Source organism: Larus michahellis, chromosome 4 (assembly GCF_964199755.1).
Source record: "Larus michahellis chromosome 4, bLarMic1.1, whole genome shotgun sequence".
In the NCBI taxonomy this organism is placed as follows: Eukaryota; Metazoa; Chordata; class Aves; order Charadriiformes; family Laridae; genus Larus; species Larus michahellis.
Genome location: NC_133899.1, coordinates 58,170,552 through 58,191,847, shown reverse-complemented (window position 1 = coordinate 58,191,847; position 21,296 = coordinate 58,170,552). Strand labels below are relative to the sequence as shown.

The 21,296-nt window shown below is 35.1% G+C and overlaps 1 protein-coding gene across 3 annotated transcripts in view; it reads right to left on the bottom strand.

Moving 5' to 3' along the window:
- Positions 1–21,296, bottom strand: part of DPH6 (diphthamine biosynthesis 6) — a 212,483-nt gene that overhangs the window by 152,801 nt on the left and 38,386 nt on the right. For all 3 annotated transcript variants that reach the window (XM_074585033.1, XM_074585031.1, XM_074585034.1), the window contains exons 4-5: positions 9,987–10,060; positions 7,273–7,391 (exon numbers count right to left, since the gene is read on the bottom strand). In XM_074585033.1, the coding sequence (XP_074441134.1) occupies positions 7,273–7,391; positions 9,987–10,060 (193 nt within the window). The remainder of the gene's footprint in view (positions 1–7,272; positions 7,392–9,986; positions 10,061–21,296) is intronic.

Here is a 21,296-nt window from a genome sequence, read left to right as displayed (position 1 = left end):
CTCTACTTACTCTTTTTCTTATGCTATTTTTCAGCTCAAAGTTCTCTGACTATTCTTCTGTTTCCTTCACTAGAACCCTTACTTCCTTTTCTTTCACTTTAAATCCCATTCATTTAAATGTCCATTCTTAGTCCACTGCTTCCATTTCACTTTTTCTTTAGATTATATGATATCCCCAGATTGCAAAGTGATCTTTCCACTCTTAAGCCATCTCTCTCCAATTTTGTCTGACATTTCCTCAAGAAGCACTGCACTCAATAATGTCAACTTTCAAGTACTTTTCTGTTTTCAGGTACATTCACTTTCCTGCTCTTCCTTCTAACTCCTGTCATCTGTTACTATTGAAAATATTGACATCCTTCCCAATCTCCAACCCATAGCCTCAAGAGATAGCAAAGAGGGAATAACCTGTTTCTAGACCCACTTATGCAAACTATTAGAAAATCTCTTTTGTTATTTTTCTCTAACACACTTTATACCCATGCACTAAAAACCTCTTTCCAAAACCTCATTTTACACCGGTAACAAAGTATCTGTCATTCATACACAAGCATAAGGCAACTAACATTCCAAATGCAAAGATTATTTTCTTGTCTTATTTTTCTAACCTTTCAGCTATGCTCTGAATCAAAACTTTTCTTCACCTGAAGTCCATTCCAAGTTGTCTTTTCTCTTATTCATCTCTTTTGCACCATACTCGTCTTAAATTCCAAGCTAATTTTATTGATTTCTGGTCTTGCACACAATTGCCATTTTTATATGTTGATCTTTCTTTATGTGAATCTTTTCCCTCAGGAAAAAAAAGAGGCCTGAGCTAAAATGGCTCCTCTGGTTTCATAATTGTTCCCCAGTCTTTTCATAAAAGGTCTGGTGTGGTACCTTTTCTTCTATCACAGATAACATGAATGACGTAGTTAAATGAGGTAGTAGACAAATGTATTAGGGAACAAGCCTAAGGCAAAAGTGTTAAATACACTTAAACTCTTAAGGACCAGCTAAGCTTTGGAAGCTTTATTTGAAAATTCCATCATAATAACACGTGCTAGCTAGGAAACAAGGATTAGAAGGGGACAAAGACTAATATGAATATCTTTCCTAAAGTACATGATGGGTGTAAATTTACCAAATTTATAATGTGAAAAAAATTACAATAAAATTAATTAAAAGCTATCATATGTGTATACAAGATAATACTTTAATATTGTTCAGGGAATAGAGTTATAAGTTTAGGAAAAAACTAATCTACTTTAGTGAAAAATTAATAATAAAATAAAAAAGGATATAATGAAATAGATACAATATAAATAAATATATACAAAACCGGATCAAGTTCCTAGGAAGATGCCACTGGCAGGCACTGGGAAAGTTCCAGACTGGACTCAGTGACAAAAGGGAACGGGAACACACTGACCAGGCTCAAAAGGCAGATGAGCTGATGGGGTCCTCCTCAGACATAAGCCATTGAAGAAAGAGAGCCATTAGAGAAGACCCCTTGGAGAAGAAACCACTGGAGAAGGGCAGAAGATGAAGAGCCGAGCCAACCCCTTCGGTCCCTCAGCTTTTATACTAAGCATGGCAGATGGGATGGAACACCCGATTGGTCAGTTTGGGTCACCTGACCTGTCCACTCCTCCCCACAGGTGCAACCCCTCCATGGGGTAAACAATGGAGCCAGCTGACCCTGGTTGCCACGGCAACAAGTGTGAGCAAGAGCCTCTGTCACTGAAGAGAAAGTTGGCTCTGCTTCATCCCAAACCAGGACACCCAATAATGACTTTAAAATTGCTCAGTACTTAAAACTAGAGACACGTTTTCAAAGAACATTGTTCCTTTCCATTGCACAGATGATGTGCACAGACAAAACGCATTTTGTGCGCAGACAAAACTCAAAACCCACCATTCAGGAGATGATCTGACATTACAGCCAACCCAATTTAGTGGTAAGGTTTCTACTGACAGAGTTTTGTCCTCCATGCGTCCATGGCATCTACACAGCAAGTTCCCTTCTGTGTAGAATCATAGAATCATTTAGGTCGGAAAAGACCCTTGGGATCATCAAGTCCAACCATCAACCCCACTCTACAGAGTTCTCCCCTACACCATATCCCCTAACACCACATCTAAATGAGTCTTAAACACATTCAGGGATGGTGACTCCACCACCTCCCTGGGCAGCCTATTCCAGTGTCTGACCACTCTTTCTGTGAAGAATTTTTTCCTAATGTCCAGCCTAAACCTACCCTGCTGCAGCTTGAAGCCATTCCCTCTTGTTCTATCGCTAATTACCTGTGAGAAGAGACCAGCACCAACTTCTCTACAATGTCCTTTCGAGTAGTTGTAGAGAGCGATGAGGTCTCCCCTCAGCCTCCTCTTCCTCAAACTGAACAGTCCCAGCTCCTTCAATCGCTCCTCATAAGATTTATTCTCCAGGCCCTTCACCGGCTTCGTTGCCCTCCTCTGCACTCGCTCCAGCACTTCGGTCTCTCTCTCGTATTGAGGTGCCCAGAACTGGACACAATACTCAAGGTGTGGCCTCACCAGTGCTGAGTACAGGGGGACAACTTCTCTGAGTAGTACTTCTCTGAGATCACCAGCTGCAGCCACCCAACCACTGAAGCTTTTACAGGCGCAGAAGCAAGTAGAGACTTGTGGTTTGGAAGAGTCAGCTAGAAGGGGGAAGGGAAGATCAACCTTTTGGCAGAAACTCCCTATTAGATCAGTTTATCTGTAACACTAAATTACACCCTCAGGAGCTTAACCAGGAACTGTGTGGTGCTAGTTCTTTTCTAATGTACTACTTTATACGTAAATCTTACCTCCATTAAAATTAATGGGAGTCTGGCTATCAATTTCAGTCAGTCAGGATTTCCCTTCTCTACACTAGTGGCATGCAAATAATAAACAATAATGCAGACACCTAGGTGGTTAGATTTAAATAATAAACAAAAGCTACAGGTACTGATTTCATTATACTGAGAAGTAACATTATCTCTTTCTAAATGAAAAGCTGGTATACAAAAACACAGGCATCCCTAAACTACCAGCTTTTCAGAGCGTTCTCTGTACAGCAGGAGTATACCAATTTTCTTGACCTTGTGAGGCAAGCGTCAAGATCTTCTCACAGCAAAGGAGTCTCAAGTTAAATATATGTAGTTCAGACAGCGCAGTTTAGAGAAGGAACGTTAGGATTTGTTGACAGACAGGAGATGGCAATGGCTCCCTAAGGGCTCATTACTCCATTGTTGGAGGGAAATAGCCTGGGTAAGAAACTAGGGCCCACACCATCTCAAAATTTAGGCTTCCACAGCCCCTGTGATTTCCTCACAGCCTACCCATGGCTGAGGATGCGGATTGTCTAGAAGCACTCATAGCAGCCAGACCTACAACATAAAGGATGCAGCCATGGCAGAAGAGCCCCGCTTCAAATGTAGGCTGAGAACCACGAGCTGATCAGCCCTGATACAAAGTTTCAGCTTTTATTATTGTCCAACAGTTGAACAGCATTATGGTATCATTTCTCTCCTGTGGTCCAAATAACAGCTAGAAGTTAGAAACGTAATATAACCATGAAAGCGCTTTTTTCAACTTAATATTTCTATTATTTGATCTCATAATTACAATGTTTTTTCAAGTACTTAAGTGAATAATAAATCATTACCTTACCCCCAAACTGGAAAGAAGCTTGAACGTATAAAGTAAATAATGCATATTAATCTCATAAAAGACAGAAGTCTTCTGATTTTGACTGAAACACTGAAGAAGCAATTTTTTTCCACTTTCTCAAGCTAACAGAGTGCACTTACAAAACTTACTGCAGGTGAACATTACTCTTAAAATAACCCTAGAATCACTGAGGACAAACTGCTTTAACTGCATGACATAAAACCAATTTCAACAATATTCTCATATATATGAGAACTGAAGTTTGTCATATTTTAAAATGTATAGTGGGGCTTAATTTTTAGTGTTAATTCTTAAAAAGATTTAGGTATAGTTAACTGTATAAGTAAAGTAAAACTAAGTAAAACTCAATGTTTAGTTTTTACTGAGGACCATACTGTGAGGAACCCAAAGATTCCTTCCAAATGTAACCTTCCTCCTTCTCTTACTTCCACCTGAGTATTACACCTTGTGCTGCAGGAGAAACAATTTGCTTTAGAACATGGCACAGGTAAGACCAGTATGTAAAGTCACCAAGATAAGATTAAAAGTTGAATCAATGATACGCATACTCTGCAAGTTAATTAGTATTTTAATCTATAAAATGTGTCCAGAGAGCAAGGATATCAAAAACGCATCTTATGATTGTGCTATATTGCACTGTATAAGCAATGTATAAGCATATAAGCAATGGATATTACTGGAATTTCAGGCACACACATGTTAAAAAAAATCAGTAACTGTTTCTATGTTACCTATTACTGAGTAACCTCATTCTGACTTTCTGATATTTCCACCAAAGAGGGGTATATTTCGAATACAAAGTATCATGCATCATACAGGCATCTTTAGCAGCAAGGAAATGGCACTGAAGATAAATATGCATAAGCAGCTTTTTGGTTTTTTCATTGTTTAGGTTTGGTGCTAGATCACGGAATGTTTTTCTCTCATCATTAAAGCCTCTGAAATACACTCTAAAGGAATGAAAGCTAATCTACTTATAGGTCCACAGAAGGCATGTGAAGAAGGCTTCCTAACAATACTTCTTTTGCATGTAAGTGAGAGCGATTGCTATCCCATCTGGAAAAGCACACTACTCTGAGATAGAAAACTCTTGCCACTGGCAAAGTTTATGGTATTAATTTGTAATGGTGGATTTAGGGAAATGTACTAAACTAATGCTCATTTACTTGCATAATTATGTGTTTTCTACATAAAACGACAGGCATTTACCTTGCCAATACTGGCACCGAGTTAATGGAAAACAGGACAAGGCGGGTGTTCAAGTATGCCAGCGCTGATGAATGTCAAGCTAAGTTACAGATTTGTTTCTTGCATTAACATCTGTACAATGTACTATCTAATGCATTACCCGTCAGACTCTTAAATCTGTTATTTTAAATATTTTCATTGCAGTTTAGCTTTGATTATTAATCTAAGAGGCAAAAAGTTAAACTGTATCTTATCTTCTTTGCCACTTGATATGTTAAACAGCTTTCATACCTTAAATCCACTTTAATAAGGCATGCAATTATTAAAGCATTACAGAATGGCCCCAGAGCACACAAGCTCCATTAAATTTGCTTACATCTAATTATGTCTGCCTCAGGCAGGTGAGAAATTGACTCTGATAAGATCTTTCTTTTACCTGTAGCCCAAAAAAATAAAAAGGAAAAAAAATCGCAGTGATTTTCTATCTAATTGCTATCTACAAGTATTTATGGTATTCGCTCCTTCAATGAATAGCCCACAAAGCACTCTTTGTGCACTAACTAGTGCGTTTTAAGTTTTTTTAAGACTGTGGAATACAAAAGACAAGCTTATCTTGCTTCAGGCATAAGACAAGTCATCCATGATTTCTACCTGTGAAACAGTTCTATCTATTATTTAAATCATATATTTTCTTTAACATTTTTGAAATAAATTTTAAATAGTACTTACTTGTTTCATTTTGTGTGGGTTTTTGTCCCTTTCATAATTAATTTCATTCAATTGTACAAATTTTAGTGAAAACAACCTAAACTTGATGATAAATAATTCTGATGTGAAAAGGCACGTTACCTATTCTTTGTGGAATTTTATTTTTACTTCATGTCAGCATGAGCAATTAAAGGAATCTATTTTATGTCAAAATAACATAAATATAAAAATGTACTTCACATGGCCTGAAAACTGTTCTTTTAAGAAATATATTTATTTTTTTTTCCCCAATTTAAAAAAGAAGTGTTTTATAGTAGAAAACATAGCATTCAGCTCCTATGTATTTGTAAACGAGCTTCGAAAATTCAGGAAAATGCTAATAAATTACATTGTTTGTTACCTATAAGTGAATGAGGGAATGTGGTATTTCTAATCATTCTTATCTCACTAGCAGCCTTATCAGATCCTAGAGAACAATGCAGTGAGACCATCATAGTGATAATGTGAAAACTAGTTAGAAACTATACCAGCTAAAAAGGAACAAACAAAAAAATAATTAATTAATTTTCATTTAAAAAGTCACGGACTTCATGCAGTCTAAAAGGATTATAATTCAATTCTTGGTTAATGTTTAGGAGAATTACTTTGTTATAAAGCATTTTTCAAAGAAGACAGACATTAGGAATTTGATGTGAAAACTGCCAGATAATCAGCAGCCATCAGACTTCTAATGCAAGGTTATACAACACTGTTTTTTAAACATACATCTTTAGCCACCAATGCCACTGATCCTCTTCTATTATACTAGTAACTCTTTGGTCCAATGGGCCGCAAATCTATAGCCAACCCAAAAAGAAAAGGTCCTTTGGTCAAACTTTATGCTTAACATGTCATTTGATACTCTTAAATGAAAAACTGCACAAAGGCCTGAAATGAATATATTGTACCATTAACATGATTCTTATGTGCTTCTTAGCGTTATAGAGCACATCATTCCATAAGCTTTACTATAAAATGTCATTTCACCTCATCTTTACATTCAAACAATAAACAAGGAGGTTATCTTTTGTATTGATTTGCTTTATTATACAAACCTCATTTTACATATTTGACAATGAAAAGACATGTTGATTTTCTGGTGTAGTAAACAACTATATTGTAAATACCACTTCTTTGAAGGCAATAACGAACTACTTCTGTTTGCTATATGTTTTACTGTTGTTAAACAAAATGTTTTGGCCTCAGATAATTACATCTTGTTTGATGTTAATTTGTTGTATTTCTATTAAAACTTTCACGGTTGTTTTATAATATTGTCTAGCCACCAGTCTGCATCATGTATAAATGACAATACTGTGAAGCACTGAATTATGCATGCATCTTTACTGCAAATCAAAACCAAACTAGAACAAAAAAAAAAAAAAAAAAATCACAAAAGGAATTTAATGACTATGCTAGGAAGAATTACTTTTCAGCTTTTCCACGTCTACTCTAAGAATGAACTGCAAACAGGTAAATTAATTATTCAGACATCATAACTGTTATTCAGCCATATAATGTCTAAAAATTTTCTGCATATTAAAATTTCTTATCCTATAATATAGAAAAAATATTCTGCTTTTCTGTGTTATGTTATAGATTTGCCCATGGGAATTTTCAGTAGACAATATTGCTCAGAATCTGAATACGTACCAAAAGCTGCCACCTTTATGATTATGGCTTGAATGTTAGATGATATCATTTCTTTAAGCAATATTTCCTGGTTCCGATGCCAAAGGTAAGCTAAAGGCTGAAGATCAAGCCTTCTGCATCTTAAAAACAAACAAAAAAATTCTATAAAGTCGAGCATTATACTTTTATGCAGTACGATTCACATGAAATTAAAGAAAATTTATTTCTCTGATCTCCTGCCTTAAAATAATTTTTCTTCTACAATTTCATAGAAGCATCATAGAATGTGTTGGGTTGGAAGGGACCTTTAAAGGTCATCTAGTCCAACCCCCCTGCAGTAAGCAGGGACATCTTTAACTAGATCAGGTTGCTCAGAGCCTCATCAAGGCTGGCCTTGAAGGTCTCCAGGGATGGGGCCTCCACCACCTCTCTGGGCAACCTGTGCCAGTGTCTCACCACCCTCATTGTAAAGAACTTCTTCCTAATGTCTAATCTAAACCTACCCTGCTCTAGTTTAAAACCATTGCCCCTCGTCCTATCGCTACATGCCCTTGCAAACAGCCCCTCCCCAGCTTTCCTGCAGGACCCCTTCAGGTACTGGAGCCTTCTCTTCTCCAGGCTGAACAACTCCAGCTCTCTCAGCCTGTCTTCGTAGGAAAGGTGCTCCAGCCCTTTGATCATCTTCATGGCCCTCCTCTGGACCCGCTCCAACAGGTCCATGTCCTATTCCTAGATTTCAATATATACATTACATCTAATACTAAAAAAATTAAATAACCTTGTTCTGACTGTAATTCATCTATGTGAGTAAGATGTATCTCACTGATGTAAACAGATTTGGATGGGAAGATAAGTAAAACCATAACAAAATGCATTCCTAAACATTCAGAGACGCAAACTCATTTAACACCTTAGGAAGTGATCACTTTTTATGAACACAGCTAAGGCAAAAGTCACTGCTCCGTGATAAATGTGGCCCATGTCGCTGGTACAATATGCTGAATTTGTTACACTCAAACATGTGATTTGGATCAACACCCAAGGAAAAGAATCATTCAGGAAAACGTATACAGCTTGTGATACAAAGCAACAACCTGTTAATGTAAATTTAATTATTTGTTTTGATACATATCATATTTAGACAGCATTTGATACACAGCATTTGATTGTTTATCAAATTAGATAATCACTAATTTGCACTATTGATAGGTAACCCTTCCACAAATTGTCAAGTACCATGAGTTGATGATAAAATGTGTAATGATTAGTTCCTGAAAAAACTAAAAACATTTAACTATGGGGCTAGTTCAAAGCACTCAAAAAATTACATTTATTTGTCAATTATCATTGTTTATCTAATATATGGCCTTTCTCCCATATGTTAGACAGACCCCCTAGTATTAGTGTCAAGACTTCATAGTTAAATGGATGTTTAATGTTGACACATAAATCCATAGTTAGCACCCATATAATCTGACTGGTTTTGTTACTACTTTCATATATTTTAACAGAGCACTAAGTTGTGAAATTAACAGAAATACTCAGCAACTTAGAATGTAAGTAGTTCATTTACGTGCCTAACATTAGCTAACAAATGCGCTGATTCCAAGTAACTGTGATGGTTTATATGACACAACTTTATTGCAAGGGGTAAATCTACAGATCAATGTGACATTTTTTTAGCACTGAGCAACCTTGGAATTAATCAGGTCGGTTTGAAATACTGTGGTGTCCTGTCAATCTTTTGGCTGTGGTAAAAGATCTGAAACTCACAGTCAACAAAAGCAATCTTTTCTAAAATATCTAGTAACATGATCAGGCAGTCATTAAAGTGTTTTAAGTGTAAGGGAAAAGAAAAAGAAAGGAGCTATTTCTGACTGCAATTTACCTTTTTAAAGTGCAAAGAAAACACTCATGCTGTGTAACTTGCTGATGTTAGTTGAGTTAGCGCAGCATTAACTTCACCATTCTTACAGTTCATAAAGTATTCCGGATATTTGCTTTTATCAGCAACAAATAACTAATGAGCTCATGACACATTTTTAACACAAGGTGTTTTTGCATTTCATCAGACATATATAGTGAAAATTTTTTTCCAGACCCAAATCAAATCTTGGCTTATATAACACACACAATTCCCATTACATAATCCTTTTTTTGATTAAGACTCTTAAAAGTATCAACATCTATCTAGACTTATACAGTGTGCACAGTAGAAACGACAAATGAAAACTCCTGAATAACGATAACAGATTTTAGATTTTAAGGAAGTAAGGGAAGATATGCATATAAGGATTCTCTTGTATTTAATTCCTCATAAGAAGTCACAAAATATTCCTCTAGATCAAAACGCTGTTGAAAAATAGATACTTGACCACAATACTGTAGTCACCAGAACTGGGTGAGCTTTCAGTTGAAATCAAAGCTATGAACCTACTCAACTATTTTCATATCAAAACTGTGACAGATCTATGACAGACCTGAAGAGGAATCCAAAAATCCAGTATAGTCTCTACTGGATTTTTACTATTTTTTTTTTTAAACTTTTGTTTTCCAGGAAAAAAAACCACCAGCCCAACAACCAAACACGGTACTTATATTAACAATCTGAATGAACTGGGTATCATAGAACATAAGAAATAAAGCAACTGTCTCTGGTCCAGAATTTGAGTTAGAAAAGAAGAGTAAAGCACTTTTCAGAATGTGTATATTAATAAAGATTAGTATTTTCTTACACATCTTCAACTCGAACTCTCTGGTAGTCAGAAAGAATGGCTCCCACAGATACACCCTCCACTCCTTCTTTATCCTGAAAAAAGACAAGAAATACTGATGACAGCAGTATATGCTGGCCTAAGCAAGAGAGATTCAGTACTTCTACCAGCAGAATCAACCAATAGATCTTTTCCCTGTGCCCAGTACATGGAACTCATTGGGCTGGAATGCAGACCCTGCATGGAAGAGAGCAGCACAGCTGACCTACCACATGGCCATTACTCTAACACAGTAATCTACTTGAGTACCGTTTTACAGAAGAAATAACGAGCATGACTGAAGAAGTACCAAATTTAACAGCTTATCCTAAAGTTTTCCTGACATCCTGAAAATTACTTACAGCTCTTCACCGTAAGTGGGGTGTTAGCTATCCCACCTACAAATAAATGTCAGCAACATACAATCATGAGGATTAATGTAACTGTTAGCATTTGTCACAATATGCAGCACAAGAAGGTGTGAGATTATCCGTTTTATCCTCACACCAGAAAAAGAAGACTCGCAGGCAGCTTACTCAACATCATCTTTTTAAAATTCTGCTATAAAAAAAAGTTCTTCCAAGACATGTTTTCTCTGTCTCATTTCAATTACCTAAGCCAACTGTTCTTTATTTTTTCTTGTTAAAACACTGAGAATGTAACATTTGAAAATGCACATACTTATAATATTTCATGAGCTCTTGCATTTTTAAGTTGCTTGAGTCCAAATCAACATGCTGAATTTACTTTTTCCTAGAATTTTCTCCAGCTCAACTTGTTTTCCTCTTTTAACCAATGCTGATCACAACTACACTGTATGACTTACCTTCTGGACCTGCTCAGTTAGACAGCAATCCTGTGAAGTTTGCAGCAAGATTTTACTATAAAATCTTCAACTATATACCCAGATATTAATTTCAAAACTAAATCAGTCTTTGCCTGCCACGGTACTGAATTTAAAATTCATTTTCAGTTTCTTATCAATGAAATGATGCAGAAGGTGTTTTACTTAGGGGAAAATTTCCTGGTTTATTTCTGTCTGGGATATTCTTTCCTCAATGTATTATCTTATTCTTCTTTACATTAATTCTCACCTTATATTTGCCCAACCAAATTCCTAAGTTACTCATACCCATCTATATTTCTGATTTGAGTTATCATATTTATCAAAATTCCTAGCTATAATAATCTGAAAATTATATCACTGTGCAATTTATGTACTTCTACGTATCATTAACGGATATATCATTTAATATGAAACTTAATGCCAAATCATACAGGATTCAGGTTGATGCTTCTCACATATCCAGAAGTAATATTACTGATAAAAATTAATTGTAGCTTATCTGTCACTCGTTCACTACCCACTGCCAGTATTATTATTATTACTATTATCCAGCCAATATTACTTTTGCTTCTCTTTGAGCTTTCTGTGCAATGTTTCAAAGTTCTTTTCTAGTAAAGATAAATCACAGACACTTAACTCACCCATCTAGAATTACATTTCTTAAAAAGTTAACACAGTTATGTAAATAGAGTTTTCTTTAAATAAATTTTATAAAATTATTCATGAAGCCTTCTCAAGTCTTCAAGTACCTCTAAAATGTCTTCCCCGTGTTCCATTGTTTTACGCAATTTTGACATGCAGTTTACCTGTACTGCTACAATTGCACTTAAGTTGCATTCTTCAAAGATCTTTTTAGAAATATTACGAAGTTAAGTCAGATAACAGTCTTGGAAAACATGACACCTAAGTATTGTTTGTTTGTATTTTTATGTAAAAAGAATAACACTAACAATTCCTTCAAAACGTGTTCCATCGCAATGTTCAGACATCATCCAACGCGTCCAGAAACATTACCTGTATTTCTGCTTACGTGAACAATTAATCACAGGTGACCCTCAAAGGTAACAATTATTAAGTGGTCCATGCACAGGATCTAGCATTATGAACCGATATTATTAAACAATCAATACATTAAATATTAACTGTCGATGTTTCCAAGTCACCACACCTCTTTCTGTGTGAAGGAATGAAGCAGCCTGTACCCCTTTCTGCTCAACACACTATAATATATTTGTAGTGAAATCACCGAATCAGAATGGCTGAGGCTTCTCACTTTTGCAAAGAAACTTGCAACTCCTGCTGCAAAGTACATCCAGACTATCAGAGACTCGGACAATATATGGTAAGGAAACTAAACGCCTTTATAGGGAGACAATTATTAAACTACAGGTAGGAATAGGGGAAAACAAAACAAATAAATACTGCAGAAAAGCATCTGCATTTATGAGATCATAAAGCAGACAGGGGACTGAGGGCTGATGGCAAGGGAAGAGTGGAACAGATTTAGCCTATGAACCACGAAACAACAACAAAACAAAACAAAAAAAAGCACCACGAAGAACTTCTACAATCTCCTCAATAGCCTCCCAGTGTTAGAGACACTGAATGTTCAAATGCTTTTTCATTACAACTTCTTCATGCAAGGTAGTATAACAAAACAAAAGATACTCCATATCTAATTTATCAGGAACTGCAGGATACATGTGGGGTTTTGACAGCCAGACACCAATGTGGCATCTACTACTGGCATTACAGCTACACTAGAAATCTGTTCAAACAGTCAGTATTTATTACTTCATGGAACATACAAGGTTCAATGATCACAATAAAAACAAGCAAAATCTGGGAAAAGACAAAACAAAGAATTATCCAGATTTTCTACTTATTGAGATTAGCAGAATTGCTTCACTTTCATTAAATTAACAGCAGGTGAATACATTACTGTTACATTCAACTAAACAGAGCCGACTCTAATCCAATCTTTAATTTTTTCAGATTCCATTAAGACACAAATCAATTTGTTCTTATGAAGAAATGCATGCAATAGAAAGTCACTAACTGATAGAATACCAACCACCAAACACTTCATTTTTTAAGATCTTATACATGTAGAGTAACAGTACAGTTGACCTTTCTGGCTGAATCCATCACAGTATGTTGACATCAAGACATGCTTAATGGTAAGACTGTGACCATTCCTTTTGATTTCAGGAAGATTTTGCTATTAAGTTCTGCCTGCTCCAATTTACAGGACTTTGGCAGATAAAAAGATCTTTTATGGTCACAAAGTAAATAATTTTAACTATATTTAACTGTATGTGCATATCACATATTTCATCTTATAGACATCCGTCTCTCTGTTTACTTGATAGTTCTCTTTTTTTATAGTTGGAAGATACAGAATATACATTACTGCAAAGCATAATCCTTAACTGTTAACACCCAGAAAATTATTTTGAATTTTCTTACAATCCTCACTTAATTGCAATGCAAAAATAAGCATGTTTTTCTGATCCATGCAAATGTCAACTCTCAGACTGCCATCACAGCTGCAATTAGTACTACCATCTACTGGAAGAACAACAGTAATCAAAGGAATCAAATCACGTAACTTAAATTTAATATTACAGTACTTTTCTGATAGCGGGTCAATCCACAAGATCAGCCATAAAAATGCATTAATGATTCTAATAGTGAGGTACTTCAGAAAGAACTAGTAGAAAATAATCTATCAGATGTACTACTCATGAAGAAGTGTAGAGAAGATACGTTTAAGTAATTTTTCTAAAGTCCTTATAGTCTCACAGATAATAACCAGAGGTGACCACACTTTGAAATTTCTTCTGTTTAAGGACTCAGCATCAAAAGTATCAATTTAAAAATACTGTTTTAATGCACATGTTTTTAATTTTTTATTGAGTATTACCAGCAGCAATCCTTTTTCAAAGGGAGCTCACCAATTAAGTACAGGTTCCCAACATTCTCACTACTTAACAGTATTGTTTTATTTTTATGTATCTGTCTATTTTGTGTAGTATCATTATGCTGTGAAGGAAAACAAATATAATACAATTTTAAGTTATTCTAAATTTTTATTCTTATTTTAATTTTTATTCTTATTATATTTTTTAACAGCTAAGTTTACAAACTTTTCCAGCATAAAACTGCATTGCCACCAATTATGATATACAACAGGAGATTATTATTATTTTTTTTTTTGCTAACAGGTTCACTTGAAATAGTCAGGGCTTTTCCTGACTACTTCTGTCAAAAAGAAGTTACATATAATTTAAAAGTGTTCAGCCATAGTGGCTGTCTAGGGAATAGTATTTAGGAAATGGTATTTAGTATATGGTTGCCAAACACTTGAGGAAAGTTCTCATCCAATGTTCTATCACAGAATTTTTTCTGTCTATTTCTTGATAAAAAAATAAGTGTGCTCAGATATCCTGAAAAACCAGACAGGAAAGACCATTTAATAACAACTTGCGTTGTTCAGTTCTAATTACCAGAGGCAAACTATCCCATCAGCTAAATTCAGTAGGTAATGTTTTTGAAGGCTCTGACACAAACAAACACAAGGCTGTACAACTGTTTTCTCACAATCAGATTAATCTCCATGGCTACCTAAATACACATATACACAATTTTCCATATTACTGAATCACAGAATCATCGAATGATTTGAGTTGGAAGGGAACTTAAAGAACATCTAGTCCAACCTCTCCTGTCATGGACAGGGATACTTTCCTCTGAATGAGGTTGCTCAAAGCCCCATCCAACCCAGTCTTGAACACTTCCCATGATGGGGCATTCACCATTTCTCTGTTTTATAACACATATACTTCTCTTTCCTCACCAAACCAAATAATACGTTTACTGTTATCATTATAATATTTATTATAGTGCATTGCAAATCTGTTGTTATGTATACTCTTCTTGCTCTAAGAAAAGGAAATAAATAGTTGTATCAGAAATATAAGACAGTAACTATATCACAAACTTCAAAAAAAGATGCGATCCTCATAATAAACAAATATGCAGTGAAATGAATACCTGTAGGACTTCCTTTCGTCATTTCCTAAATACACAGATTCACAGAATCTCCTATTCATCTAGGAATATGGCAACTGACTTGCCTGATACATTTTTTAACAAGCTCACAGAGCAATAAACATGGGTTGTAGTTTTGTTTTGGTTTTAAATTCATTCTAGTTTTCAAGTTTTCACAAAATATACACATCACTGAAGATACTCAGTAAGAAAACTCCATCAAATTACAAAACAGCTATCTGGAAGTAGAGAGTTAAGCATCCTGTCCTTATACAAACACACTACTACTTCTATACTAAAATGAACAGCTTTCCAGACCTATTTGTTTGGAATTTTAAAAATTCTAATCATGAATCATAGGAAATTTCAAAATCATCGTAATGTAATGGAATTAAAAAAGCCATTATAATCTTTAATGTCACAGAATTTCTATTAAACAACTGTTGGAACAATGGCCCAAACTTGAAATTTAAACATCATTACTCATAGGTTTTGTTTTGGAGTTTGATTGGTGTTTTTCCAATCATACGTACCTATAACGCATTTAGAGGGTGAATGTGCATGTGTATGAATGCATACATATACACACACACAAACACATAAATATATATGTGTATACATATATACATGCATGGATGTGTATATGTGTACATATGTATACTATATATGTTGAAGCTAGTAACAAAAGAACAGAACACTGGTTTGGCTGCTTGCTTACAAGCTACATTAAATATGATTTAAATAGTCACATACAAGATGTTCTGCACTTATTCTAGTTTATTTCCTTTGATAATACATATGTTTTAATCATCTTTTGAAATGGCAGTACATCGTGTCATTTTTCAGTGTTGGTTTGCATTCCCATTTAAAGACTTTTGACAGGGAGCTATTCACCACCATCACTTTTCATTTTGTTCTTCTGATGGTGAAGAGCAAATATAAACTTCCATCACTGTCCAGACAGCAGCTTCCACAAGGAGAAACATCAATATACTTAATAAATGCTCTGAAATGGGAGAACTAGTTAATGTACTTACATACCATGAAATGGAATAAATTCAATCCTCCTATTCTGTACGGTTCAAAAAATCAAGGTTGGAGTGGCACAAATTCAGGAAATAAGAAGATTTGAAGGGAAGAAGGATGGAGTATGAGATGGAACAGAAAAAAACCTATGGTCTAACAACCTTCATAAATTCCTCTCGTGTACAAAGTTTACATAAAGCATTGCTGCACAGGGTATTCAGCTCAGCACTTGAAGCATGCAGAGAGTACTAACTGAAAAGTAGTTCTTCACTGGATTCGCTGTTTGGTATTGAAAAAAATTATTGGGCCCTTTGCAAACAGAGAGCTGATCGTGGTTAGCAGAGAATCAATCCCAGAATCAGTGGTGCCAGGTCTCAGGCACTACGCTTCACCTTTTAATGCGGAATCTGATCAGGTTTGGTACCACATAAAGCATGTTCACAAAACCGCTGCCTCGGCAAGGGGAGAGGAGGCTGGCATCTGCAGGCTAAATATCAGGGATCTGCACTGAACTCAAAAGCCAAGGAAGCAAATTCAGGAAAATTCTGGAAGAAAGATGTTAGGTGCTGTATCAAATAAGAAGTAACAGAGAACAGGAAAATGTTTAAGGAAAGCTAATATGGAAGGGTGGGGTTTTTTCTTGGGTTGTTTTTTTTTTTATCCTTATTATTAAAGAAAACATCCTGTACTAGTAACTTAAGAAATTATTTAAACTATACAAAACTATACTAATATGTTGCTAGTACAATAGATTAGTCTAAAGTAAAAATAAATTGCTTCTCTGAAATATTTGGATAATGCAGAGAGCACTTATACCCAGTACAGTATACTCTGTCACAAAGTATTACATCACGAAGTATGTAATTCATACATAAAACCAGATACTAAACATAGATGTATACAGATGCTAACAACTTTCTATTTTCCATATGACTTTTCAAAACTTATTTTTCTCCATCAAAACTACCAAAATTACGCATTTCAAAAATCAAGTATAAAAATAAACTTTTAAAAAGCACCTAAATAATACAAATCTTTTAGCAGCAGTATAAAGGTTTTTATGCACATAAGACAATTATTAGCTATGTTTTAGCTTTAAGTGAAATTATGTCATTATTACATGCCTTTTTATAACCGATAATTTATTCCTGTTCATAACATTCATGGAAAATAATCTTCATGAACAAACATGTTAGAACAGTAAATCGATCTTTGCAACTGTAACTGTACTAAAATGTACCATTTATGTTTAAAGCTTCATAGTTATATATATTTTTAAACAGTTTAATGAATAACACAATTCAAAATTGCTGCTCTCCATGTATCATAAATTACTTAGCTGTATTTTCTATCAGAAAATGGTATAAAAAATTAAACAGTTTTGTGAAAGCTCCAAAACATCAGTGGCGTAGTATGCTTACAGTTATGCTGTTGTTAAGGCGCCTCTGACTACCCATGTACAATACTGACATACTGCTTCACAGCTTAAGTAAAATATAAACAGAAATGTAAGAGTAATTTATGCTAGTACACTGTGATTTCAATTTTGCTTTTTTCTTTTTTTATTTCAGTGACTGAAATTCAATTAAGGATAGTGATGGTAATTTGAGGAAATGTCTACATATGCATTTTATCATAGTACTGGTAGAAGTACTCTACTAGTAAGTAAAATATTCATTGCAGTGGTATGGGTACAGAGGTTTTCTTTAATTTCACATTTTAATGTCTTTACCTGACCCTCTCAGAGTTCAGCAAAAAGAAAATTAGTGCTAATGTTTTCAATTTAATTAGTATATTACATGCACTGTAATTATTAGTGGGAAATGTTATATTAATGAATGTAAAAGTTAGCTGTAAATTACCTCGGAGTTATTATCAATTTCCCAAGTTACTGCTCCTTAAGATAACCCTCTCCCTATGGTCCTTCCGGTAATTTTTCTTTGCCTGATAAACATGATGATTAAACAGCACACAGTGCAAACCTTTGATATTTTTTAAATTAAATCCATGCCCAGCCTAAGGGCTTTGTCTGATTTCAACTAAATGTGTCAGTTAATCAGATAAAAAATTATCAGCAACTCTAAGAAACAGCAGCCTTAGGCTTCATCAGTGCCAGAGAAAGCTGAACACAATAAGACGTACAGACAATATCACATTATGAGTAAAGGTTACTGCTAAGCATATCACTGCACAGAACTATTCACCACCTTAATAATGTCACAGAATCACAGAATGGTAGGGTTGGAAGGGACCTCTGGAGATCATCTAGTCCAACCCCCCTGCCAGAGCAGGGTCACATAGAGCAGGTTGCACAGGAACGCGTCCAGGTGGGTTTTGAATGTCTCCAGAGACAGAGACTCCACCACCTCTCTGGGCAGCCTGTTCCAGTGCTCTGCCACCCTCAAAGTAAAGAAGTTCCTCCTCATGTTTAGGTGGAACTTCCTATGCTCAAGTTTGTGCCCGTTACCTCTTGTCCTGTCGCTGGGCACCACTGAAAAGAGCCTGGTCCCATCCTCCTGACACCCACCCTTTAAGTATTTGTAAGCATTGATAAGATCCCCCCTCAGTCGTCTTTTTTCCCGGACTGAAGAGACCCAAATCCTTCAGCCCTTCTTCATAGGAGAGGTGTTCCAATCCCCTAGTCATCTTCTCCCACATTCAAGCTATCCTACCTGAGGGCAGCTTTGCTCTTGAGGTAGCAACTTGCAACCTGTCTCACGCTCCTAAGAGTACTTTATTTCTCCCTCCTCCAGCTCAGGCAGGGGCTGTGTGGAGCTCTTAATGATTGTATGCAGCTCTTAAATGAAATATTGCATACAATAGCCAAAATAATATAAAAAAAAAGAAAAAGGAAGTGCTAGACCTGAGCCTATATATGCCTGTTCACGTGTATTGCAAGAAAATTTGAAGGCTCCCCTTCAGAAAAATGCAGAATATCCCTAAAAATTTACTGTTTAGAGCAGACCTGTGTAAGAAACTGTAGAAAAAACAGATGAAGACTGATTAAACTAGGTTTGATTTTTAACATTTGTTTTACAGCTTTGCCACAATAGAGTTCATTTTATGATCAAGATATAAAATACGTTATCTCTAAATTACGTTGTCTTTCAATTAATATCCTCCTCGAAGTTTGCATGAGTAACAAAAAACTGTTACACATGCTTAAATTAAAGCTTAAGGTCAGTTGTGTCTAAATAATGATTATCATTCATTTGCAAAACTTCAAATTAAAACACAACGTATTTGCCCGTGTGTGATTGACAACATATACATTAGTAATAGGACATTTATGCTTCTGCAATTATTTGAGTGGAAAATTCTTAAATATGAGTTTTGCCTTATAATTTGTGAAGCATTCTAAGATCACTGATTATACTGATTTCAAACAATGTACATGATTTTTCTAAGCTTTGATATGTTTGTCAGAGGCAGGTGCAAGTAATCAAAGACAGTATGGAAATATCCTGGAGACATAGGGATATAATAACTCTACTTCAGATTGAAAATCTGCTGTTTGGTAAGGTTCTGCAGACTAGCAATGAATCGCGTAGTCTTGCGGATCACTACACATCACCTGGGTGTTTCTTGTCTTCCACTTAGACACCTCAGAGCACGTGTATCTCCTGCCATCATTCCTTTGGAAGAAGTAGTTCCAAAAACATGGGTGGAAATGAATTTAATGTGGATTCACATGAAATCCCTGTGTGAACACTCTCATTAGGAACTTCAGTAGTCTTCAGTGGGCTTAGCCTAACTCACTTTAAAAGTAAATTACTTTTGAATAATAGTATCTATACAAGGAGATAATACTATGTAAATAATCAACTTTAAAAGCTAATTAGATTCATTTTTATGAATGCCCTGCATAGGGCACAGATAGACACACCATCACCTTTAATCATAACTGATGACCTAACTTTAAGAGTTTTACAAATGCAATTATTGAAATACTGCAGGCACACACACACAAAAAAAGTCTATTAATTCAGTGTAGGGGGCTATTCATCAGCTCTCAGTCACAGCTTTCAGTATCTGATCGCAATTTCATAATAACTACATTTATTTAGTGCATGGTCCTCTTGCTACCTGTAAGCACCAAAGATGCAGGGAGATGGTACAGGGATATGTTTGTATGCACTTGAGCACACCACTGCAAATGAAAAAGGGGAGAGAGTGAAAGAGACAAAAATACCATTCTCAAAGTCTTCTACCAAACAAAAATGTATTGAAATACTGCAGTTCAAAAGGCTAGAATTAATTCTAAATAGCAGAAACAGAAAAACAGGAAAATCTTCTGCTATAGCCATACATCACAACATAAATGCAGGTTTTCCTGATATACTGACTCTCCATTTGCCTGCATTTACAAAGTGAACAATTAGTCTTCGGAATTACAAATCATTCATTGATGAATAAATTTTTTTATGTTATCTCATATATTAATTATTTTCCTAGAATACAAGCAACTTGAGATATTTTTTGAGATATCATACTATTTCACAAGAATATTTTTCTAAATTATTTAATTTAGATTGACAGATTCATTTTTTTCCAATAAAAAATGTCATGCTAAAAACAATGCATTTAGTAAAATTTAATATAGTTAGATATACCTATCAAAAAACCTAGAATACTAAAATCAAAATCAATAGCCTCCGTTATTGCAAAGGTTACCTAAGGACTTTTCTACATAACTGTAAGTTTTTGTTTCCTTTATACAAGCCAATTGAATGCACAAGAAGCCTACACACCATCAATAAACGGTACAAAGTCTTTGACAGGGAGACAACAGTCTGCAGCTGAACAAAAAGAAAAAAAAATATTAAAAAATTGCAGTTTGTGCAGGGATTTGGTTTCACATAAATGTTTTCTTCACCTTTGGGACTTCCAGCTCTTGAATGTTCATATAATTACACAGCAAACTTGCCTGCAGACACTTCTTTCAGGAAATCTTATTTATAAAATTACCTCAACAAAGACTGATTACTTAATTTGATAACCAAATTTAGCATGAACAGTCAACTCCAGATTGAATAAAAGACATTACATAGTAACGACAAGGTGCCAGTGAACAACTACGAAACAGTCAAGTAACCATACAATTTTCTGTTCCAATGCTAGGCTGGATATTATAAGTGTTGGTGATTGTAAGTGTAACTATTTTGCAATCAAAAGCAATTATATCAACAGCTAAAACATGAAAGATACGGCAAATTTATAAACACTTCTTACACACTTATCTAGAATGAGTAGTCAATGACTGTGATTTAAATTTAAAAATTAGGTTTTTAAGATACCAACATATACTATTATGTGTGGCTTCTGCCTTATGAAGGCAAGTACTGGCCTATATTATTATGTTGCAG